This window comes from Cyanistes caeruleus, chromosome 9 (assembly GCF_971803275.1).
Source record: "Cyanistes caeruleus chromosome 9, bCyaCae1.hap1.1, whole genome shotgun sequence".
NCBI classification, from domain to species: domain Eukaryota; kingdom Metazoa; phylum Chordata; class Aves; order Passeriformes; family Paridae; genus Cyanistes; species Cyanistes caeruleus.
The window spans coordinates 30,777,280-30,802,550 of record NC_141709.1 but is presented as its reverse complement, the minus strand read 5'-3'; the positions used below and the strand labels follow the sequence as shown (position 1 = coordinate 30,802,550).

The 25,271-nt window shown below is 41.5% G+C and overlaps 1 protein-coding gene across 24 annotated transcripts in view; it reads left to right on the top strand.

The window, feature by feature from the left end:
• The window catches only part of DAB1 (DAB adaptor protein 1), a 418,255-nt gene extending 395,191 nt beyond the window's left edge, over positions 1 to 23,064 (top strand). For 9 of the 24 annotated variants that reach the window (XM_086841649.1, XM_086841640.1, XM_086841639.1 and 6 more), the window contains 7 exons: positions 1,511 to 1,567; positions 4,371 to 4,433; positions 5,588 to 5,696; positions 7,419 to 7,967; positions 8,773 to 8,900; positions 9,808 to 9,906; positions 17,750 to 21,057. In XM_086841649.1, the coding sequence (XP_086697775.1) occupies positions 1,511 to 1,567; positions 4,371 to 4,433; positions 5,588 to 5,696; positions 7,419 to 7,967; positions 8,773 to 8,900; positions 9,808 to 9,891 (990 nt within the window). In that variant the 3' untranslated portion in view covers positions 9,892 to 9,906; positions 17,750 to 21,057. Of the gene's footprint in view, positions 1 to 1,510; positions 1,568 to 4,370; positions 4,434 to 5,587; positions 5,697 to 7,418; positions 7,968 to 8,772; positions 8,901 to 9,807; positions 9,907 to 17,749; positions 21,058 to 21,828 lie in introns of those variants that run through there. The other 15 variants (XM_086841645.1, XM_086841661.1, XM_086841659.1 and 12 more) reach the window with 4 other exon arrangements.
• The last annotated feature ends 2,207 nt before the right edge of the window (positions 23,065 to 25,271 follow it).

Here is a 25,271-nt window from a genome sequence, read left to right as displayed (position 1 = left end):
GAAGAGAGTCATGAGGAATTCTGCTCATTTAAAACCACTCCTGGCTTGGACTGGTGCTGCTGCTTTAAGGAGCCAGATTTCCATATTTTGTGTTTGCAGGATTGACAGGATGTCTCACATGCCTGTACAGGAGATGGAGCTTTCACACCAGGTTTAATGTCACCAGGGTACAAGGATTAATTCTCCTTCCTCTGCCCTGGCCTGCACACAGCTGCTGGTGAGGGCCTGTTGAGCTCCTGGCTGGCTGAGCTGGAGTGGGGTCTCACATTCAACACCTGCCTTCCTGAATAATTAAACCAAATTCCATGGAGGAATCCTCACATGAAGAAAGACCAAGAGCTGGAGCATCTCTCCAGGCTTCTGGTGCAGGAGGGCGGGGGGCAAACAAGGGAGCTGTCAGTGCACAAAGTGATGATCTGCTGCCCAAAACTGGGCCCTCTGAAAGCCTCCTGCTTCCATTTAAAGAGTATTTTCAGCATCTCTGGAGTTCTTTGAGTAAATGGACACAGCTTTTCTCACACTTTCCTCACCTGGGGCTGGGGGAACGCAGGGTCAGCTCCAGGAAGGTACAGGACTATCTGTTGCTGATTGTGCACAGTGACATTATGTTACTTTGACTTTGCCTTTTCCCACTCATTTTTTTCTCTTTTCTTCAGCTCTGTGATGAGATGGGGAGGGGGAAAAGCATTCTAAGCTGTTTGTGAGATTTTTAAGTGACGTGGAATTACTGGCTGATAACTTGTATGAAGCTTCTCAGTCATCTCAGACTTGATTTTCAACAGCCTGCTGTTGTTTGTGTCTGCAGAAATGAAGTCTCCAACACTACAATAAATATTACCTGAAATTTAGCATTCTGAAGTGATAATATGTGCTAAGTGTGTGGATGGATACAGATATGCACAGATGTGAGGGTACTATATTCCCATGTATATTTACATGCAGAAAAACTATAGATTTAAATATAACTTGAATTGACTCACGTCATTTTCAAAATTGCTATGGAAAGAAATTAATTACCTTAATTATGTTTACCCTTTGGCAAGAAAAAAGTTTGAAATGTGTGTGTTTTTTCTGAAGATACTTGGTTTTAGAGCTTTTGTCATCCAAAACTCAATCGTTCTTTTTTTCCCCTGAGAATGTTAAATCCCTTCTTTCACAAGCTTGGGAAAAGTTCCCTTAATGTAAGCAGGATCAGAACTCACTGGGTATGCTTACTGCTGAATTAATAAATATTTAGGAAAATAAATAGGTGTGTCACAAGTGGTAAAATTGCTTTATACAGCAGAAGATGAGATTTAGCACAAATGAAGTGTATGTTTGCCCCACATCCCAGCAGCATTCAGACTCACTGTTTTGATTGCCTGATTTCATATCTGTGCTCACAGCAAGATGGAAATGGTTTTCATTTCAATGCTGAAGTCAATAATTATGGAGGTTATCATTTTCATGCTCAGAAATTCATGTCATTTTCATAAATCATTCATCTCATTTCATAAATCATGCTTTACAGCTGGAGAATGGAAACTTATTGCTGGACATTGATGAAAATCTTGTTTCAGTCACTCAGGTAAGGTTGTGACACTAAAAAATATTTTAAGGAAATATAGCTGAAATCATCTCTAGGAATAGTGCAATTGGAAAATGTTCAGCTTGGGATTAACTTCACTGGAACGTAGCTAATATCAGATGTGAATAATCTTAATGAAGCATAAGGGGTGAAATCAGTTCTGTAGTGACAGTGAAATCACAGAAATAAAAGATAAGTGCTTGGTGTCCAGGATCTCATGTGCTGCAAGTAGATAAAGGCAGCTCTGTGTCAGAGAAGATGCATTCATTTATTCAGGCTGAGAGCTGGCTTGTAGAAAAAAGACTCCTGGACCATTTGGGACTTCAAAATCCACCTCCAAGGGCTGCTGTTTAAAGCTGCCTCCAGTCAGTAAATGAAGGTGTTGTGTTCCCACTGAATTTGTGTTTACATTCTCTGATGTGGTTCTGTAGTTCCTGTTGCATATGAGGTTGCTATTCTGTAAAAAAAAATAATTCCCCTGTAAATGTAATTTTCTTTCCTGGGGAATATTGTGAGTGAGGGTTTATAATAACAAAGTGCTGTTGACTTTCCTATCACTCTCTCCAGCTGCCTGTTTAGAAATGGGTCTGCAGAGCTTTAACAGAATTATATCTGTGAAGAGTATCCAAAGATCCATCACCTTGAAGCACTCTGAAAAGTATTACTATTCCCATTATCCAGGAGGATGGAGGCACAGGAATCTGAGTTACCACCTTTCAAATGCATCTCATATAATCCAGAGTTCAAGAGTATACTGACTATCAATTTCCAGTGTTCCTGTGAAACCTATACTATTTTTTCCACAAAGAAATGTATAGTTTTGCACACATCTGTGTGCACCCTGCCCTTTCCCATCCTCCCTGGCTTGCTCATCTGAGGTGGAGGCACAGGGGAGCTTTTGCTCATGGAAAGGACACAAGTGTTTCTTACCAGCAAACAGTGAATAGTTCATTCACTATTGGGGGTAGTTCATTCACTAGGTGGGGGCAGGAGAAGGGCAGGTTTGGGGTGATGCTAAACAAGCAGTTTGGAGAGATGAGAAGAAAGTGGCTCTTGGAGTATTTCAGTGTCACCTGACACCTCTTGAGTCAGTAGTGCCTATAGGAGGCTTGAAGTGATTTCCAGATGAGTGCTGCTGTTGTCATTATTCCCACCTTCCTGGGCATTTTAACACCCCTTGCCTAATGTGTTTGTGCACACTGCAGAAGGGGCTTAGGCTGGGTTTGTTGCTTGTTTGGGTTTTTTTTTTCAGAAGCTTTTCCTGGCATTATTTTAGTACACAGCATTACAATTGGTGTACCCTGAAGAAAATGTGTCTTTCCCTTTTTTTTTCCCCCTTCTGCATTTCCATGCAGATATTTAGAGGGATATATAAGCCCAGAAGAAGAAAATGCATTGTCATAGCACTAAGCAATGTGATCTTTTTAATTTAAAACATGATGTGAGAAAATGTGAGATAATTCATCCCTGGGTACATTGTGATGTGAAGCTGAGAATCAACAGAGCTGCTTAGACAAATTCCAGTTCTGAGTGATTGTGGTGTTGGTTTTATGTGTGGGAATAGAGATTGGATTGAAAACAAAAATGTATAAGCTTTTGATATGTGTAGTCTTACTCCTTAAGGGGTAATTTGTACTGGAAGGTTAAAGGCAGAAAAAAATCTTGGGGTGATCTTGGTCTCTTGGAAAGCTGTAAAGCCTGACCTGCCAGTCTGGTTACTGCCCAAAGCTTTCAGGGGCTGCTTTTGAGAACAAGACTCAACTGAATGTCAAACCTGTCTGGGTGATAGGAGGATCCAAGGTTTATGTGCCTAAGATGGGGAGGATGAGCTAAACTGAGATTTGCATTAAATCTTGTTCATAATGGGAATTGTGCCTTCCCACATGTTGTGGGTGTGATTCTGGGAAAATCAGTAAGAAAGGTAGTGAGGAGAAGTTCTGGTTCTCAGCAAAGCTTTGCAGTATAACCACCCTGGTAAGGATGGTGGATGGGGTTTGGGTTTCCTGCAGAGCTCTGAGGGATCTGTGCTTTAACATCCCTGAACTCCAGCTGAACTTGTCTGCAGGTGGGTGGGAGTAAATTTGCTCTAGAACATGTGAAGGAGCTTTGATTATGCAGCCACTCAAGATGCTTCTTATAATAAAGTGTGTTTTCTCTTCTGGTCCAGTTAGCCAGGCCTGCATGGGTGACCTGTTTTGAGCTCCCAGTGAAGGGCGTCCCGAGGAAATATTTCTAACAAGAATTAAATGTAGAGCCACAAACTTGCAATAACCCAATTGTGCATCCTCCTTCAAGTCCACTTATCCAGGTCACACCTGTCCCATGGGCAAGGGGAAATCAGGCAGCACTTTAAAAGCCCTTCCCTTCTGTATCCTTCTGGCACTCCATGTGCTGCTGCCATGCTTTAAGACCTTCAAGTGAGGGTTTAGAAAAGGAGCCAGGGAGAAGCACTGGCCATAAATCACGCTTGGAGCTCACTGATGTTGAAGGCTGAGCAGTAATGCATCCAGTCCTGTTCTGGATAGTTGTTTCATGTTTTATTCATTTTTTTTCATTGTAGAGAATTCCCTACAGAATAGTTTTACAGTGAGTTGTTGGCTATTTGGGTCCATTAGCAATGTTAAAATCCCACAGCTTCAGCCTTGGTGCTTCCTCCATGTGGGACTTCACAGTTGAAGCCTGCAGGACTTTGGGGAGGTTTATCTTGTTTGCTGTTACCAGATAACTTTACAAGTTGTAACTACTTAACTCACACTTTCTTCTCCTCCTCAAAAGATAAATGGAATTTTTTTTCTCTTTACAGGCTGTTACCCAACTAGAGCTTTTTGGGGACATGTCCACTCCTCCTGATGTAACCTCTCCCCCAGTGAGTACCCAGGGAAACTGCTCTGTGTTCTTCCCTGCATGCTATTTCCAGCACATCTGTGGAGCACATTTACAATTTGTGTCCTCAGTCATTCCAGTGGGGAGGATTTCAAAGTAGTATTTAGGTTGCAGGAAAATAAAAAGTGAAGGAAATTGAACATGCAGTCCCTGCTTCATGACAATGTGCAAAAATACCTTTGATTTTTTTTTTTCTGCCCTAGTGTTGTGTCACATAGGGTGCAACCTGAGCTGCAGGTCTCCCTCCCTGGTGTTTGTCAGAGGGAAATGCTTCAGTTCTCACTGCACTGCAGAAGATCTAGTTACAGCCTCATATTTCATGTCTCTGGATCCACCAGGTGCAGATCCCAGAACTGCTGTTAAGTAAAAAGAGAGAGAGAGAGAGAGAAAGGGCTTGATGTATTTCAGTGGGAAAAAAAAAAGTCTTAACATGCTTTTCAGCATTATAAAATGACAAACAAAATTTCATATGAAGCTTTTTGTGTTATTTCATATAAAGCCTTACATAAAGCTGTAGAGAAGTGTGAATATACTGAGAAAATTCAAGTGCTGGAGGTCAGGAGCCTCAAATCTCCAGTATATTCTGGATCGTGTCTGGGACTAGATGCTCAAAGCCCTTCCTGCTCATTCTCAGCTTACTCAATTGGATTTGGCTTTTCCTTTAGTGTAGACCTGTGATTCTAGTTTTGTTTGTTAATTAGAAGCAATATTTATTCATTTTTCCATAAATCCTGTAGATATTTCATTTATTTTAACTGTTAATAATAACTTAAAAGTTAATGCATTGGTCACTGCCTTTCCATTTTGTCACCTAACACCTAAAATCGCAATGTCTGTTCTGGAGAAAGAAATTATGTCAATATTTTGTGTGTGATGTATTCCAGGCAAATTTCACCTTCTTTTCTTTCCTCTGATGAAAAATTTCTTCATTTGTTTCTTTTTTTTTTTTCCATCCCCAACAAACTCTAATACTTTTATTTCTGTTGCTTCTTTCCTTCTACATCTTCCCATTCTTTCTTCTTTCTTGTGCTTCAATCCAAGCCTGGATTTTTAGAGTTCCAGGTGATGTGACAGCAATGTGCAGCAGAAGCTGCAGCTGACACATCACCCTTGTGTTTTCTCCCTGTGTCCCTGCAGACTCCTGCTACTCCAGGTGATGCCTTTATCCCATCTTCATCCCAGTCACTCCCTGCTAGTACAGACATGTTTGGTTCTGTACCTTTCAGCACTGCTGCCGTACCCTCAGGTAAGAAATGCGCTGGAATTATAGTCTGGAATCAGATCTGGGGATCAGAGCCCAGCTCTGGTTTGCATTTCAGTACTCAGGGCATTGACTTTAGCAGGCTGGAAATGAGGAAGGCTTTTGAGGTCAGTGCTTCAGGGCAAGGCAAAGCAAGTCTTTAACAGGCAGGGAGTACATTAGCTTGAATTTGCCTATATTTTTTAAAGCAGAAGCCAAAAAAGTCACTGGGAGTTCAAGCATAGTTCAGCCATCTGTATAACAGAATTTCTAGGTAGAGGAGCAAGAGAGAAAACAGCATTTAGTTTAGATTTGGGGGTTCTGTGATAGCAGGGAATATCCTCTGTTGTCTCCAGTAAACAGAGGCTGAGAATTTGATTACACTTCAAAGATACTCCACTTTGTCAAGTCTTGGAATGTTCTCTAGACTTCCCTGTGTTCCTCAGAGTGCTCAGAATTCAAAAGCTGGGTGCATTCTGCACAAACACTGTGGTTTGATTGCTGATCTCTCCCAGTGCTCTCAGCCCCACTTAGGAAAAGAAAGGAGGAGGAGGAGGAGGAGGAGTGCCTTGAATCATTCAGCAGTGACTTTCTAATTGGTTACCTCCCTTGATGGCACCAGATGAGCCACTGCACCTCAGGCAGGTTACAGTGGCAGTGAAGTGTTTGGGGATAATGCCAGATGGAAATTTCTGCTGGGATGAGGTCACAGCAGGGGAGAGATCAAAGAATGTCTGGAGAATCCATCCTGGACATCTCTCAGAACAGAAATGTATCTGAGCTACTGCTCCTTCCATCACTCAGGAATTAGGTCTCCCAAAGTTCAGTTCCTTATTTTTTAATTTCATTGAGTTTTGGGCTTTTCTCTGTACAATATAGCAGCCACCCTTATATTAGTGATTACAAAACAGCCTAGAAATAAAGCAGAGGAAAAGGTACAGGAGGACTGAGGAAACAGGTTGGAAACAAGAGTTTTAAAGCTATAGCAGTATTAAAAATGAGAGAGAAGTTACATTATGGAAAGTATTAGTGGTAAGTATTGAATTTAAATTTGAAACAGCATTATCTGTAAAGCACAGGACTTCTATCAATGGAACATAATTATGTTAGCTGGCTTAATTTGTGAAATGTTTTACAGGAGTTTTAGTTTCAGAGCATTTTTGTTGTTGTTGTTGTAAATAAACAAACACCTGATCCTATAATTCCTACACAGTCAAATTCTTGGTAGCTTTAAAGGAGGCTTCAGGTCTGACAGGAAGCAATTATAATTTTGGTTTTAATCTTTAATTTCCTCCTCAACTGGAGGGGGTTATGTTAGCCTAATACCTGAAGCAGTTTGTTGTTAATAGGTATTTAGTGCAGCAGAAGCTCAAGATCTTTTTGATGTTCTCAAGTAATTGGGTAATAACCAAGTGTGAGGATTTTAATCTGAAATCATGTGGGTTGGATTTTTTTTATTATTATTAGTAGTAGTAGTAGCAGCATTATGATGCAATTTGAGATGATTGCTTTGCAGAGTCCACCAGCCTGTGGTTCTGTCTGTGAGTATTTGTGCAGTGATGTGAATTCAGTGTTTTTCTTCCCAAGCATGCTGCAGCTCTGGGATCACTGGTGCAGCTTTGCCCGTTTCTGATTTACCGCCTCGCTTTTCCTGCGTGCTCTCGACAGCGCCATTAAAATCTTTCTTCCCGCTTCTTTCCCCCCTCCTGCTCTGTTTGTTCCCTGAAGGTTATGTTGCCATGGGAGCTGTCCTGCCCTCCTTCTGGGGACAGCAACCACTTGTTCAACAGCAGTTGGCCATGGGTGCCCAGCCTCCAGTCGCTCAGGTGATGCAGGGAGGACAGCCCATCGCGTGGGGCCAGCCCGGGATCTTTCCTCCCACCCAGCAGCCGTGGCCATCTGTGGCTGGCCAGTTCCAGCCAACTGCCTTCATGCCAACACAAACTGTTTTGCCTTTACAAGCAGCCATGTTTCAAGGTACCATTGCTCCTATAGCCACCGTCCCGCCCACGAGCGATTCCAACAGATCGAGTCCGCAGACAGACAGGCCCAGACAGAAAATGGGAAAAGAAATGTTTAAAGATTTCCAGATGGCTCAGCCTCCACCAGTGCCATCAAGAAAACCAGATCAGCCTTCCCTCAGTTGTACCTCAGAGGCCTTCTCAAGTTACTTTAACAAAGTTGGGATGGCACAGGAAGCAGATGATTGTGATGACTTTGACATCTCTCAGTTAAATTTGACTCCTGTGACTTCCACGACACCATCTACAAATTCACGTGAGTATTTATTTGCTTTCAGCCATCCCTTTCCTTGGGCATAGCTGCTCCTCAAAGCACCTCTATCCCTTCTTAAATTCTGACCCAGATACTGAGAACCTTCATGCATTTTCTGGCTTAAGAAATGTGTTCCAGCCATTAAGGAAAAGATCAGAGAGGAATTTCAGAGGTCACAGAAATGAACAGCCCAGATACCTACAGTCTGAGATTTAATTTCTAAAACAGTAAAATTTGTTTTGTAATGGGAACATGCAAGCTGGTTGGTAGAAGCCCATGCCATTCAACCTTACAGTTGGTTTCACTTATGTCCCATCCATACTTTGCAGAAATTAGGGGATGGGTATTTATTTTGGTAGCTTGACATATTGGACACGTGGGGAAATTCAGTGAAGAGCTGTAAAAAAAGCTTATAGTGTTGATAGCATGGTGATGGGGGATTTGCAGATTGCTGAAAAGAGGAATTAATGAGATTCACATGGGGTCAGTCAGAGACCTGTTTCACTTATCTGCCACAGGGCAGGCGACCCACACATTCCTAATATAATGTAGTGGTGTCTCCCAGGTTCATAAAGACATAGGCCAGATGCAGCCAAACTTAATTTGGAGGTTGCCAAATGAAATCCAACCCATGGGATTGATAATGACAACTGTGCCTGAATTTATCTCCTGCAGCTCCTCGTTAGAGAATGATTCTTGGGGGTGGTGGAAATTGAGGGATGTAAAAGCATGAGCAAATTTTGTGCTGAAGTGTCTTTATGAAGAAATCAACAGAATAATTGTTGCTGTTGCCTTAATCCTTGTTTAGCTCCAACCCCTGCACCCAGACAGAGTTCTCCATCAAAATCATCAGCATCTCATACGAGTGACCCTGCTGCAGACGACCTCTTTGAAGAGGGGTTTGAAAGCCCAAGCAAAAGTGAGGAGCCAGAGGCTGTGAGTAGCAACAAGGTTTCTAAATCCTCATTGTTTCCTTTTAGCTAGAAAAGATAAAAGCTGATGAGGTGTTGTTCTGCAGTGTCAGAAATAACTTTTCCTGCAGGGCTGGGTGGTGGCTATGGGGGAACTGCAGCCAGAATTCCCATCCTGCTTTGGGTTTGACAGCTGCTGGCACAACATTTCTGCTGATGTGCACTAACACTGCAAACAAGGAACCAAACTCAGAGTTCATATGTAGGGCTGTACATGTTAGTTGTACCCAATGTCCTCTTTAGCACACCAGCAGTCACTTTACTCGTGGAAAGGAAGTTTGGGGTAAAACAACAAACATGAGGCTGCAGAGAAAGATGTGAAGAGTTTGTGTGTTAAAAGATGATGGTTGATGTTGTCTTGCACATTCTTGCATCCCAGTTGCTTGCCTAGCTACGTTCCTCAATGTTCTGGCCCTCGGTTTGTGATTTCTTTGCCTTTATGGACCAAAGCAAGAAATGTTACCCAAGCAATGACTGTAAATCACCAGGGATAAGGGAGGCAGGAGCCCGAGTGAGCCAAAGGCAAGAGGGAGTCGGTACAACAAAAAGCTCAAAATAACCTAAGTTTGGACTCTTTCTGTTTCACGTGGCTTTCAGGGCCTTTTGCAGTTCTGGTTGGCCTGATCCAGTACCTTCTGAAGTCTGTGGCAGCTCCTGCCTGGGCTCCAGCAGGAACTGGTGAGGTCCTTTGGTGCCTGCAGCAGCCGTAGGAAACCGCTGCGGCTTTGGAGAGCGGGTCAGCGGCGAGGCCTCGCTCTCTGGTTTTCATGAGATAGGATGTACTTGTTATGCCCACAGCATGAAAATAACCTCGTGTTGACTTTTCACTTTCTATTGTTGAGAAAAAAAGGTGTTATGTTCTTGTATTCTAGCCTGATGGGTCTCAGGCCTCCTCCAACAGTGATCCCTTTGGTGAGCCAACTGGTGATACTATAAGTCCACAGGTCGGTAGCTAGATAGCACAGGTTGGGGTAGGTATCTGTCCTTTTTTTCTCTACACCTTGAGGTGTTCACTTACTCTTCCACCAGTGCCTGCCATTGCTTTCATGGATGCATGGTTTATTTTTTTTTTTAATTCCTTTTCATCTTTTCCGTTTTTCCTCTCCATCCTCCACAGTGTATTCCTCGTGCTTGGTGGTCTGCATGGCTTTTGCCATTCACTGAGTGTTGCAGCTTATGCAAATATGTGTGTTTCAGCTGCCTGCATGCTTTAAAGAAATGTAGACTTACTTTACTTGGTGTTCAAATTCTGAGGGCAAATAGGGAAACTGAGCCACTACTAATGACATATTAGGCAGAGCACTTTTTTAATCAAAGCCACCCTGGCCTTCAGTCAGATGTAACATACTAAATGGAATAAGACATCTTACCCATAGACATAACAGTCATTAAATAAAATTATGTAATGATACATGAATGTCTCTACCCTAAATCAATGGGATAATCAGTAGAAGAAGCACGTTTATTATCTGCATGTAAAAAATATTGAAATGGGTTTGTGTATTTTTATCTCCAACTGCAAATTAAAAACATCTGAAAATTATCATCATTCATATTACCATTGGCATACTGATGTTTTAAAAATTATTCATCAGTGTAAGTCATTTAAACCCAGACAGACGGGAAAGATGATCTTTTCATCTTTTGTGTTACAGAACACGTAGAAAATGTGGCTGCCTGTGAATGTTCTGTGATTTGTTTCAATACAGTAAATATATTTTGCCAAAAAAACATTGAAGCTACAAAGTTTTATGAGTGCTGAGCGTTGTTATTCCATCCAAATACTCTCTAGTGTTGCTGTTTGAAGAATATGTTTCATTATCTTCTCCCCGTCTGCCACTCCTGTTTGGTATTGCCCAAATACATGATCTGATGTGGCTTCTGTGCTCCAGCACAGAGCTCCTGGAGCAAATCCAGAGCAGTGGGAGGACCCTTCCCATTTTTGTACAGAAATTCCACTGGGTTTGCCAGTGACTTACCCATCCTCTGTTTAGTTTCAAGTCAAAATGAGTAGTTTCCTTAGGAGTCAGTTTACTGTGTGCATTAAATATGATTTAAAAAACCTTACAGTAACTTAGCTTTGATCCACTTGGGAATAATGAAGTTCTCTCTTAATAATATGTGGTGCTGTGAGAGGGCATCTCCCCCTCCTGTAGCTCAGCTCCTGGGGGCTGCAGCAAAAGCAGCATTAAGCTTTGTGTCTCCTTGAGTCTAGAAGTGACAGTGTGAGGAGAAAGTCAAGCTGGGATGAGCTCCTCCAGCAACATTCATTATTTACTCCAGTGAGAGCTGCTGCTGCAGATGGATGGTGCCACGTGTTAATTTGGCTGTGCCTTTGCCTGACCTTGGCCAGCACTGACATCCCCAGCTATCCCAGCTTCAGACCACTCCAGGAGTTCTTCCCTACATCATGAAAGAGGATTTGCCCTTTATCTGAGTCCCACACTCTGGAAAAAACCCACATACATCTGTTTATTATGGTTTATCACAGTCAGGGTGGTTCTGAAATTCAGAGCTGCAAGAACAGTGTATTACCAGTGGTTGCAGATGGTTTTGCTGCATTTTTTGTTAATCCCTGTAGAGCCTCGCATCAAAATACATATAATTCTCAGAAATATATTCTGGGAAATGTTAACTAATGTTCCTGATTATGGTATTACAGTAATTCCTAAAAGCTGTAGGCAGGAACAGGAAGCTGAACAAAAAAGAAAGCCTCTCTCCAGTGAAGTTCCACTAATATCATTGTGCCTGTGTGCAGAGCCATTCAGCAGCAGTCCGTAGGAAATCCACTTCCCAAAGCCAGCCCATCCAGTTCTGAAGCCTGATGTCGTCAGAGCAACGGGAAGTCTAATCTCCATGGAAAATTATCAATTCAGGACTTACTGTGGAGTTGTGTATTGAGCTCTGCATTCGGAGAGAAACTTAATGGGGAGAAACATGTCGTGCCAAAGAATCACAGTCTGCATAAAAGCCACTTTTGTGGCTTAGATGGGAGATTACTTTGCTCTTTAGAACATGGTTCTTACCCCAAGAGCAGCACAGTAACAACTCAGCTGAATGGACCTCTCAGGAACAGAGCATTGTGTGCAAAAATGTCCAATCTGTCTGTTCCCAGCATCCCTGAAATCAGTTCTGCCCATAAAATATCTTTATTTGTCTTGATGTATTCAGAATATCCACCTGCCTGTTTTTTATGCCCTGATCTTTCAAGGTACCACAGAAATTTGGTTTCTTGATTCCTTCTGATACTCTATATTATCATCTAGTTATTATCTTCTTTTCTCCTATTTTCCCTCTCTTCCTTTTGCAACTTTCAACTTGAGCTCTCAAAATCCTCATCCTTCCAGCAGCTGCTCTAGAAATCACCCTTCCAGATATAGCTATGAGCTCTTAGTAGGTAAATGTGGCATTTTATGGATGTATTACATTTTTGTCCCTTTATGGTTGAAGATAAGCAGAAAGGCCCAGCTTCCACAGGTGAAATAAGATTAACTCTTTGCAGAGCTGTTTATTGTATTTGGTTGTTTCCCCTTTGCTCACGCATGGCGTTGAGGATGGAGAGTGATTTTGCAGAAGAGGTGAAGAGAATACAGGATAAAATTATTCCCATCTTCAGATTATTTCTGTTTAATCCCTACTGCTGTCTTTAGATTTTGTGGGGAGTAATTGTGGTGGAAGGAAAGAGAGGGAAAGAACTGTTTCTTCGCTGTGATCCTACCAAATGTCTTAAACATTTCTTATGTTGACATTGTACATTAAAGCAGGAAGTTTGAACAGAGGAACAAACACAACTCTACTGAGCTGCTGCCCAGCTCAAAACTTGCACTGGCAATCATTCATGAGAGATTCTCAAGAAACCTTCAAAACATTTGTGGCTAGAGCATATCTCCCTGAAAAAAAAATGGTTCAGTTGTTCTGAGAAATGTGTGCAGACAATTAGGAGCCCTCAAAATGTGTCACACCCTTCACGATGCCATCAGCGCTGTCAGGAGAGCAACAGTTCATTAGAATATTTGTCTATCAGCTTTTGGTGGTGCTTTGGTGGCCCACTGCCATCATCCATCTTGGAGCAAGCGCTGTTCTTGGTGATAAATGTTCCTAAAAATCTTAGTCAGCTCCGGGATGGGCTGCTATAACTCTTTTATTCGGGCTGGTTTTAGGAAGTGGAGAGAAAACAGCAATTTATGGGCGAAGTCTTGGGTTACCTGGGAGCTTAGTGAGCCTCAGGAGGGAATATCGAGCTGATTCTGTATCCTGCTCTTACTTCTGCCTCTTTTCTGTTGCACCAGGGCTCCAAATAGGCTCAAAATACTACAGGCTGTATTTGCAGGACCTATTCCAGCCTTTCACCTGGCTCAATAGGAACTGGATAAAGTCCAAGGAGAAATTCCTAATTACAGGTGACCTGCTCTTGCTGTAGGCTCTAAAGCTGTTGTTCTCAAGCTGAAGACACAGTGCTGAGCAGGGCTGGGAACCTGAGAGAAGTAGTGTTGTGTCTTTGGAAGGGGATCACAGGTTGGGGAGTCCTGCTTCACTCCAGAGAAAACCTAAAATTAACATTTCAGGTCTCCTGCTGAGTTGGTTGTTCCTATTCCCCAGGAAATATGGAGGGGCATGAGGAGAGAAATTCCTCTGTGAGCAGGGGTATCCTGCAGGCTTGCCTTCATCTCTGCTGCTGCAGTCTCCTTCAAGCTGTCCATTTCCATGTGGCCAGCTCATACAAGGGCTTCTCACCTCTTCAGTGTCACCAGTCCCACCTGGGGTCATCTTGTACCCTTCCCTTTCTCCAACTTCTTCCTCTAAACAAGAGACAGCATTCTTTGTAGTTTGTCTAGAGCTGTGTTCTTGCTGATTTGCAACAGTTCAATTCAGGGACAAGCTCTCCTCGCTTCCTTTGTGATGAAGTCATTTAGAAGTTCCCTGTCTTCTGCCTGACAACTGATTTTAAAAATCTACTTGTGAAAATTCAGCATCTTTGAGACTTCTGAACAATTTGCTTCAAATTGGCCACTGGGTTCAGTTGTTACAAAGGAGAATTGACAGATATGTAGATGGAAAGATATGTGGATGACAGATCTGTAGACAGATATAATGGTGTGGCTACTGTTTTGGGAGAGGGGCCCAGAAATAATCAGTGTTTCTTGGCTGCAGTTCATTTTTATATCAGGACCAAGATAAGGAGCAGGTTCATCTTCCTGAGTAGTTGTCATTGCTTTTTCATTCATGGATGTACAGCATCCATCTCACTACTAAAATGACAGAGATTTTTAGAATGCTAATAATGAAACTGAATATTTAAGACTAGGAAATATTCCTGGGTAGGTTTATGGTAAGAACAGAGGTGCTCTCCAGGCATAATCCTGAACTAGAAAGTTGCTGTATTTATGCTGCTAATGGAGGCTGTGAGAAAAATCACAAAATATTAGTACGTTATAAAAGGTAATAAATAAAAACTGCCTGTTAATGGGGCAATAGGAATGACCTGTCTTATCACCAAAGATATTTAATTTCAACCCCGCTTGCCAACTTGACTCTGTCCTATTTTGCCTATGGGTCAGCATGCAAAAAAACAGAGAAGACGCTTCGCACTCCCACCCCCTTCACTTGCATCCCCAGCACAAGATGCTCATTTTGTGTGGCTCTCCAGCACACTTATTTCATGAAACTCTTTATCATTTGAGCCTGCCCTTTGTGATCAGTCAGCCAGGACTAAAAGTGGCTGTAAAGGGCACGGAAATCTGTGCGGGCCTCACCTCCACAATTGAGAACATCTTGCCTGCAGCTCTGCACGGAGCAGGTGCCTCGCAGTGATCAAAGGGCTGCCAGGGTAAAAATAGTTTCTTCCTAACCCACAGTTATGTTTTTTGAGTGAGTTCACTCCTGCAAACCCGAGTAGGTGCTGAGTCTTTCAGGAGATGCTCTCCAGTGATTAGTTCTGCTGAGGAGCAGGTGTTAATATCTTCAGATGGGATGCAAATTTACTTCTAGCATTTACATAATGTTATTCTAAAGCATTAGCACCCTTGTTGCTTCACACAGTAGTGGACTACACCAGAAATGGTGTTTGCTGCTGTCTTGTCCCCCTTAAAATGGGAGAATATAGTGATTTGCAGCATGAAGTATTTCTGGAATACAGCAGAAAAAAAAAGTAAAAGAAAAAAAGAGTTCTTCCAGTTCTTGTCTTGGTTTCTCCCTGTGGGTTGATGAAAGCACATCAGAAGTGATTCTGGGCCAGTTCAGCAAGGAAAACTCTGCAAGATTCGAGGGGTTTATGTGAATTAGAAGCTTTGTCTGCTATTGTATTTGTTCCTCTTTTTTCGTTCTGACAAAGACCAGTTCTTTCCTTTCCTTCCCTCTGTGTCTGTTCCTAATGCAGTGGTAGAAGGCAGAAAATGCTGGTGAAAAGCTGTGAGAAGAATTAATGCTCACCTGCCTTTTCATAACATGCCCTGTGACTTTTGTGTGGATTATGTACAAAAAAAGGGGGGAGGGATTATTTCTCCATTTAAGACCCTCCAAAATAGTGCCTGGCACTGTGGGAGAAGCTGTCCATGAAGTCAACAGCACTCAACTCTCCTTTTGCCTTTTTACTGTCCTTTGCTCTTCTCTTTTGCCCTCTTGAGTATCAAAATTTTACAGACACATTTGCATTGTTGGGCTAAAAGCAAGCAGGCTTGAATTGGCTCAAAATAATACTAGAAAACAAATCTCAGGCATTGACCAAAATCCTTTGGCTGGGAAGACTGCACACAATTACTGCAATTAATTTCTTATTTAGGCATCTGAAGGGAGAAATCAACTGAAAGAAAACAGTAAGAACACACTTTTGATGCAAAATGCTTTGGTCTGCTGGAAGAGAAATTATTCCAATCCATGAGAAGTGCAGGCCTTTGCCACATCAGGTGTTTGTACAGATAAATGCTGGGTATGAATCAAAGAAGTTTCTCATTGTAAAAGCTGTCTCATGCTTGTTGGAAGTGCAGATGATGATGAGGAGCTCCTCCTCTTCCTCTTCCAAGGGTGTGGAGTCCAGTGGCACCTTAGGACACCTGTTACTTCAGCACATCTGCATATCTGAAGGACATTTGAGGACAGCTCTAACAAGCAGACTTGACATTTTGAAAAGCTCCTTTTTTTCCCTGAAGGCGTTTGAAAAGCTGACATCTTTTGTTCCTAAGGGATGTTCTCCCTCCCTCTCCTTTTCTTCTCCTCCTTCCTTTTCACTTCCCTTTGCAATGACCTTAGGTTCAGCAACTGCCTGAAGAATGGCCTGGTGTGTGTCAGGTTCACACATTAATTAGTACAGATTTTCTCTGAACTAGCTGTGATAGATCATTCTGCCAGCTTCAAGCCTACACGTGAAAATTGGCATAGGTAGACTTAACTCACAGTGTGTGAAAAGCAGTTATTTACTCTCAGTCCTCTCCTTTGATTACCTTCAGTTTTTCAAGGTCACAAAATGTATTTGCTTCTTGCTGGGGATAATTTCAGCAGCATTTATTTAATCATTGCAGGGGATTTCTCTCACTTGCAGCGCTCGTAGTGTGCTCAGGGCTCCATGTGGGCAGGGGCTGGGGAAACAGGGTGTCTGCAAGCTCCAGAAATGCAGCAGATTCGGGGAATAAGAGACAACTTTCCTTAGTGTGGAGGGAACAGGTCATATTATGGATTTGTTGTGTGTTCCTGCACTCTAAGGCAGGACAGGGCCCTGGGATGGGACAGAGCCTGGAGCACCCTATGGATCCACCTTTGGGCTGTTCCTCTCATCCCCAGCATCATTTTGATGAGCAGTGATTAAAATCCTGTGCCATCCTTTGGCAGACCTGTCTGTGCTCCTCAGTGCCCAGTGATCTCCCAACCTTCTGAGGGATTTTGTTTGCTCAAAACTCAGCTCCTGCCGATGCTGCTGTAACACAAGTTGATTCTAATGTTAAATTCAACGTCGTGGCGTGGTATTTGAATATTTATCAAGCTGTGGAGAGTTAATGCAGTGTGGCATTAATTAGCCTTTCTGCCTGTCTTGTTCCTTTTTTAGATGTCACTCTTAGTTTAATAAATTAGTTTCTGGAAATGAAGTAGAGTGGATTCCAGGTTCCATGGATGGTTTGCTTCCCACCGCAGCCGAGATGAACACAGTGTTAAGAAAGCACAGGGTGTGTCAGCTATGAAGCAACAGCTGAAGAACATGGCAGCTTTTCCCCCTTCCCACATCCAGGAAATCCCCAAGAAAGTATCTGTTATCAAGTTGACATGCTTTCCTCCCAGCTTTAACAGTTGTACTAATGGTTCCACAGACTCCTAATCAAACTGCGGGAGCTGGTGCTCCTCCTTCTTCATGGGCCACTCATGTTGTTGTTTTAAATCCCATCACAGCTTCATTAGCTCAGCTTTCCGTGGCAGTTTCTGTTTGCAAGTGGTTTTCTCTTGAGCTGTGCAAAACCCACAGTTATGTTCTGCAGTTGTGCTGCTGGGGGGAAGCTCAGCCTTGTACATGGGCTGCAGTTCTCAGAACTTCCAAACATCCAGACCTATAAATTATCATTTAATTCCTTCATATCTCCATGCCCAGCAGTGGGGGTCAGATGGCCAGTGCTGGAAGAGGAAATGGATAGTAAACATTCATTTCAGGAAATAATTCCCATTTTCTTCACCACTCAAACGGGGTGCCACGATCACTCAAGGCAGCACAGAAAGCAAACACTTCCTGTGGGTTTTGTCTCGCAAGGTATCGCTGCTCTCAAGCAGATGCTCTAAAAATGTTCTGAAGATGCTGTCTGGAGACATGTCTGCTCATTTTATTTTTGTTATCCCCAGGAAGCAGAACCTCTCTACGCGCAGATTAACAGACCTAAGAAATAGCATTGTTACAGGCTTGTGGTGCTCCAAGACTCAAACGAAACCCAACAACCTGGCGGGCCTTTGGCTTTCATGCTTTTTTCTGATTGATTTTGTCTGACAAAGGAGAGAGATTGCCCTCCTGGACTGGCTCTATGAGTGTTCCTGATGTGGTTTTTTTTTGGCAACTAATGGCAAGATTCCTACGGCAGCACAAAACAAAAACTCTTCCTGCTTCTCATTCCACGAGTGCAGCCCCGTCCCCACAAGTGCTGGGTCTCAGACTAGGAAATCTCCTCCATCTTCTTCTAAACATTTGTCACCTTCTGTGTGCCACCTATAAATAACAAGCATCTGAAATTTATTGGTGTTAGACATTCCTTTTTTTTTTTTCCTTTTCAGCAAAAAGCAGATTCTGTATGCAGCAGTGGCATTATCATTCAACAGCCTTTGGGGCACGAGTTGGCACTTTCTATGTCACGGTGACATGTTTTTCATCATCATTTACATCAGGCTGATCCTGACCCTTTTTTTTTCCCCCTGTGTAGACATATTTAAACAACAGCAAAATGCTGGTGGTGTCTTTTTTTTTTTCTTTTTCTTTTTTTTTTTTTTTTTCCTTTCTTACTCTGTATTTTTATGAGTGACAGATCTAACAGCAAAACTCCTCCTGCGGAAATGATTCCCAACTTGAAACCACAGAACAGAACTTGGTTGTTTATCCATCCTTGACTGAAAACGTTGCCAAATGGACCTTTAAGTTCTAGCACATCATGAGGAAGAAATGCTGCTTTCTGTTGGAATACTCTTGTTGTGGGTAGAGAAAGGACATCGAGTCCCACTGAGGAAAGACAAAAGAGTCAGTATTTCCTAGGAAACTCTAAACAAAGTGCAGAAAAGGAATATTTTTATTTCTTCGGTATCTTGCTGCTGTAATGCTATGCAGACAAGTGTTTTCTTCTCTGTGTGCCATTTTTGATGAAAAAAAAAAAAATCATTTGCCAAATAATACTGGTATGCTTCTGGTTTAGGAGTTTGGATGAAGCGGACTTGACAAATGGGACAAGGACGGCATGGATTTTGGAATAACAAACTGACTCTGTGATCAGAATTGTTCATCTTTATCACTTTTTGTACATCAGAAAAAAAATCAAATGGGATTTTTATTTTATAACTTGAAGAAAAAAAATCTTACTGTTAAACTCTTCAAATGTTTAAGGGGAAATGGCTTTAAGGAGTTCGAATGAAAATTGCCATTTTTTTTTGTAAATATAAATGTTATGAAAATTCTTTTACTAATGCCATTACACAGTAGAGAAGGTAGCAAGTTGCAGTGCTTGGGAGGTGTGGCAAACCCAATTTGTGGTTCTCACATCACATATGTTTTTTCACATGCTTAACAATAATGGGCTGAAGCTCAAGTACATTTGCCAAAAGCAGTCAGCTTGTCAGCAGCTAGTGAAATTAATGGGAACACATGATTTGATGGTCTAGCATTATCACACAGACATAATTCCACTTACAAGAGATCACTTTCCATTGACATTCCTTTGAACCTCTGCATAGAAGTCATCCAACTGTTTACACGCAGAACAAAAAGAATTTAAAACTTCCTTTTTTTACATTTATGAAACAAAAAGTGCAGTGTTTGGGTTCATATGTTTAGCACATGATTTTCATAAAGAATCTATATATTTTTGCCCTACAGAGAATTGTTATACAGGTCAAATGTGTTTTCCTGACGTTCCTATGCAGTTACAGTATATTGAATTTAGTGGTTTAACACTAAAAAGAAAAAAAAAAGAAAAAAAAAAGAAAAATAGAAAAAGGAAAAAAGGTTAAAGGAATCAAAGGATTAATCAGTTTTTAGGGTTATTGTGCAGATTTTGTTTTTAAATTGACACATTAGAATTTACATTTCTGTCATGATTAAAATAGGCCTGGAGTTATAAATGTTTTACTTTATTTCATCTCTATTATAAGGTAAAAATGGTTTAGAAGGCAGAATAACTGGTGTGCTGATTGTTGGTATGTGCAACCAAATCTCACAACACAATCCCATTCTTTTATTTTGAATTAGAGAAATTAGAGAAATGTGCATTGCAGAATGTATGTGAATGAGAAATTAGCTGTGAATAGACCTAATGAACCTGCAGAGAGAATTTTATCCCCATCCATGGTCATCTGATGCTTGTTCCTTAGTCATGTGCAAACAGCTTCATAGCAAATTGTATTTTCCCATTGGAAGATCAAGTTTTCTAACTGGAGGAGATAATTTAAAGCTTGGTGGATCAAGTGTTTCAGGATTAAAAGCAGAGGTAGAAGCGTTTCTGGAGGACATTTCTGTCAGAATATTTTCCTGATTTGCACAGTGGTGCTACTTTCTTCCTCAGCAGCTTTTTTTTTTGGGTTTTGTCCTGCACATGGAACCACAAACCCAGTTTTGTTTCATCACAGACATGGGAGGTTTAGTGTCAGTGCATTTCCAGTTATGGGGTGAAACACAGAGAAAAGAAGAGATCGATGTCTCAGAGGATCACATTTGTAGGAAACATCACTCACAGATAGGTGCCGAGGGAACGAGGCTGGAATTCTGGTGTCTCTCCCAGGAGACAGCTGGGCCATCACCACGGACCTTTGTCTTACCTTTACCAATGCTCATGAATAAAAACAGATTGTGGATTGTCTTGTCACAGGATCGTCCTTGTCGTGGCTGGGATGCTGAGCTGAGAGGGCTGCAGGGCCTCTGCACTGTACCAGTATTGTAGATAACTCAAATATCCAGCTTGTGCAATTGTTTAATCCCTCATCCTTCACTAGCACTAAATTCGTCACTTTAAATTTACAAACCAGGGAACCCCACCAGCCATCCTGTTACCATCCCCCCCGTAGGTTCTTGATCTTTACCTGTCATGAAAAGATATTTTGATAGATCGTAGTCATCCAAGTGTCTGATGAAACCTTTCATCTCAATAACGTACTGGGCACCTTCTTTGCAAAAATGTTTACTCCGTGGTTTTCATCCATTTTTATTTCTGCATTCTGACACTTATTTTTTTAATAAAGATGAGAAAGATAAAATGACTGTTGCAGTACATTTCTAAACCTACTTTAACTTTACCTCAGATAACGACCATTTGTTAACGTATACGGACACATTATTTTTAACTTTATGTGTAACGCATTCAGCAACAAAAAAACAGAAGCCAACAAGTTTTTAGAAATTTTCCATTAATTTCTGTAACACACCATGTAATACTGTTATGAATAAAAACATTTTAAAAAGGTGTCATTTCAGTAAGTTTTGTTTCATAGCTTGTGTTCCTCTGGGATAATTCTGCCAGACTTAAAATGCAATGTTGGTGTCTGGCACGACCTTTATTTTTGACAGTGGAAATATCTGGGAAAGGAGAAAATCCTCAATTTGGGGAATAATTAATCTTTAACACTAAGTGTTGCTTATCTTGCAAATGCGTAACTTGCTGATTTTAATTGCTGCCTCCACTTTTTTGGCCTCTTTTTGGGTGTTTTAGGATGAGCATCCCAAACCAGGAGGTATTTGTATCATCCCACATTCCTGGGACAGCCCATGCTGTGTGAAGCTCCTAAAGCTGGTTTATCTTTGTGGCATGAGAAGCTGAAATTAATTTTTCTCACTTTTTTCATTCAAGTGGGATTTGAAATTAAAGATGTGCATTTAAACATGGCAGTTTTGAAAGCAGAACCCCCCCCCAAATTTCCTGTAATGTGCACAGAACTGATAATAAGGCTCAGCTGATAAGGAATTTTCCCATTCTCTGCCAACAGAGTAATGCAGTAAAATTTAAGTGTAAGAAATACGTGTTTTATGTACAGGGGGAGAGAGAGGTGTGGATGTGTGCACATACATTTTATTGTATTCCTACTTCTTGATGTCTCATGCCCAGTAGGTCATGGTGAAGCATTCCTTGCCTTTGTCAGTGAACATTGTTGAAATAGCTGGATCCCACCTGAGAATAAAGGTTATTCTGCTGTGGTGAAAGCACACCAGTGTTAATGGCATTTTGATTTGTGTGTAGGTAACTGCACCCAGGTGTCCTTGGAAGGAAGAATGTGATCTCTGGTCTTCAACCAGCTACAAAACCCCAATTTAAATGAACCACAGCTAAGCATGGATTTAAACTGAAATGCATTTTTACAATGAAGGCTAAATCTGGTCTTGTTGCTCCTCTTCTGGTACCCTCATGGTAAAGTTGGTGGAAAAATAAGAAAAAATGTCTCATGGTGTACAGCTGTTGTGTAAACTCAATTTAAAAATGGAGAATTAGCAGGTTTGAGGTATATTCTGGCAATGTTGAGGAAGGGGAATCTCAGGGAGGGAGGGAAGGACCTGTTCTGTGTGTCCAGAAGGGATAAGAATTGATTCTCAATGTGCTGTGTTTAGGTGCTGTATCACATTAATACTGCTGTAATTCAGAGTCTCTAAATTGTACATGGGAGTGCCCAGCTCAGACATGACCACTTCAAGAAATGGTCCCAATTTAACCAATGCTAATTAAGGCCATGATCTCCTGCAGTAATGAGAATTTCATTAGCAAACAGTTTGCAGCATCAGCCCGTGGTTTTCCAGCAGTGAGAACACTGACAGGTCTCTCCTTTCCATGCCATGGCTTCTGGGAAAGCAACTGTTTGTACAGACTGGGAATATGCAATTTTCACTCCCTCACGTTGGATTAAAGGCAATGTTTTCTGTGCTTTAATCATTACTCAGTGACAGTTGCTGCAACAGAGAAGGTAACCTCTTTCTGGCTGTTTTTTAGGTTGTGAAATACACTTTCATGCACCGTTTCCTTTTTTCTTTCTTTGCTTTCTAAAGAACTCCTGTTCTGTCAGATTCATATTTATTGCTTTCCTGGCAAATGCTGTTCTCAGTCAGAAGAATATCATGTCAAAGAAATGAAAGGGGATATCTGTTGGCAGTTTTCCACAGAGGTTTGAATCTGTTCTCTACGATTCCCTCCCTGAGCCAATGTGGGATGCACGCGGTGATGAAGGGACGCAGTGAAAGTCCATCCGAGCATCAGGACGTGGAAGCACAGCTCCTGGCTTCTCCTTCTGCTCCTGTTTGTGCCATCCTGGGACTCAGCCTCCTGCTCCTGCCTCTGGTTTGATGTTACTGCTGCAAAAGTTGTGATTTTTAAGAGTATTTCTCTCTTGTGCTGAGGTCTTCCATGAACTGGTCTTCTCACAGATTTGCTTTCCAGGATCAGCCCCATTAAAAATCATTATTTTTAATAAATAATTTTTAATTTTAATTTTAAATATCCAAAGTAAGAATGGCATGGGGAAGAATAAATGTGTGGGTTTGGTGTTTTTTTCTGGTTTTACTTGCTGTCTGAAAGTGGGGTGAAACTGAATTACACATTTCAGCTGATGACAGTGAGGAATATGGGGAGATATCCTGATAGGATTTCCTGAGTACCTGTAATATGGCTTGTCTCTTTCTGAAATTATCCTATTGGAGGCAGGAAATATCAGGTCTATTAGTGAAACAGCTCTCCAGCTATTAGTTTTTAGAGCTTTAAATAGTCTTATCTCAATGGATGTGTTTGCCCTGTGGCTCATCTATCACCCTAAAATGTTTTATCAGCACCTGAAAAAATCCCAGTGAGAAGAATAGCCTCAGATGTTGCCCATTCAAGGGGCTTTTAGATACAGAATGGGGATTTTTTTTTATTTTTTTTTTAATAAAAAAGGTCTTTTAAGATCTAATATTATTTGCTGGCTTTTCAACCCTGTTTCATGGCTCTCATAGCACCACTTCTATAAATACTCCTCACCAGGAAAGAAAGGAAATGACAATAGATTAAAGGAAAATCAGGTTAACAGGCATCAATCTCTGCCCATTCAGCCTCAGACATTTGTGAAAAATAAAGGATTAGGAAGAATTACTGCCAGGTACTAGCTGAAAACCCAAAAACTCTTTTGTGGCATCTTTGTCTTCTCTAACAGTTATTAGAGGAACAGCTCTCGGTGTCAGAAGTGAGCTGGATTTGAAATGAGCAGAAGTTGCTGTGAGATGTTGCATTTTCTGTAAATTCTGTACTGTTAATTTGACTCACAGATGATCAGTATCTTTTTCTTTCCCTTGCTGTTTCTAGTTTGAAAACAAGTTTGTGTTGTCTTGAGGTCTGATGGAGAGGAGATTGAGACAAAGGGTTGGACATGGAGGAGTTTTCTTAGTTTGTCTCAGCCTCTTCACAGGACTTGAGGGCTTTCAGAGTAGAAAGATTTGGTCTCAGTCAACATGAGGTATTATTTTTAGTGGATGTAAAGCCAGAAGAGGAGAATCAAGTTCAGCAAGGTGAGTTTTTTATGTCTAGGGCCTTCCAGAGACCTGCCTCACACCAGAAAATAACAGTAACAAAAATGGTGATGCACTGGGGTTTGCTGTAAAAATCTGGAAGTATCCTTTGGTTGAAAATTTTACCATGTATTTGCCACCTTATGTTCTTCACAATTAAAATTGGTGGGAAGCTTCCTTTTACCTTGGAATGAGTTTTTCCTCTGAAGGAAATGCGTTAAGAGTTCTGAGATAGGAAATAAAAACACTTTTCTCAGAGGAGAAAAATAAACTTTTTGAAAGGTGCACTGATAGTTCTGTAAAGAGCTGCTGGCTCCAGTCTGATCCTTCCCAGGGAAGGCCTTTCAGCTCTGATGTGTTTCAGTTTTTCTTTTAACATGAAACTGCCATTTAAAGAACCATCATGCTTGGTGAAACTCTAGAGGATTTATTTACAGGGAGCAAAGGCTCACAGACTCGGGATATGAATTCTGCAAAGGATGTGTTGCACTTGCAGGCTCCGTTTTCATGGTGGGCATTTGATTTTCAAGTGTGATGAAACCTAATTCAGCAACCTAGAGGGTTGGTTTGGGACTTCAGCTCATCAGAAAGCCACAGCTGCTACAGTCACCAGTGGAGAAGGAGCAGCAATGGAAAAGAGGACACAGGCTGTGTTACAACATTCCCCCTGATCCACCCAAGGAAGCAGAAAATGACCTGTGGTTGCTGTCATAAATTTCATGTGTTAGACCTACCTCTGATTAAATCAAGTTGTAAATTATGTGTAAAACCTGATGGTGCTTTTTAGTTCTCTCTGAAAAGAGCGTTGAGCTGTGGGAAATGCTGTCTCTTGGGTCCCTGCTCCTGTTGGAGCCTCGCTTCTGGTAATTCCCTGCTCCTTCTGCATGTTCACCACTGAGATGTGCCTGGTGAGAGGCAGCAAAACAAAGACAAGCAGCAGAGAGAAGCTTGAAAATTCCACATGCTGGGATCATTGTCGTGGTTTGAGGTTTTATCTAGAAGGTGCTCTGTGTTTATAATCTTGGTTTATCTTTTACTGCTGTTGAAATGTTGGATGTGTGCTTTATTTCCTGGCCAGCAAAGGTCCTGTGGATGGAGAGGCCTTTCTGTAAATGGGTTTTTTTTGTGGGATATTTTTGTTTCGTTTTGTTTTTGTCA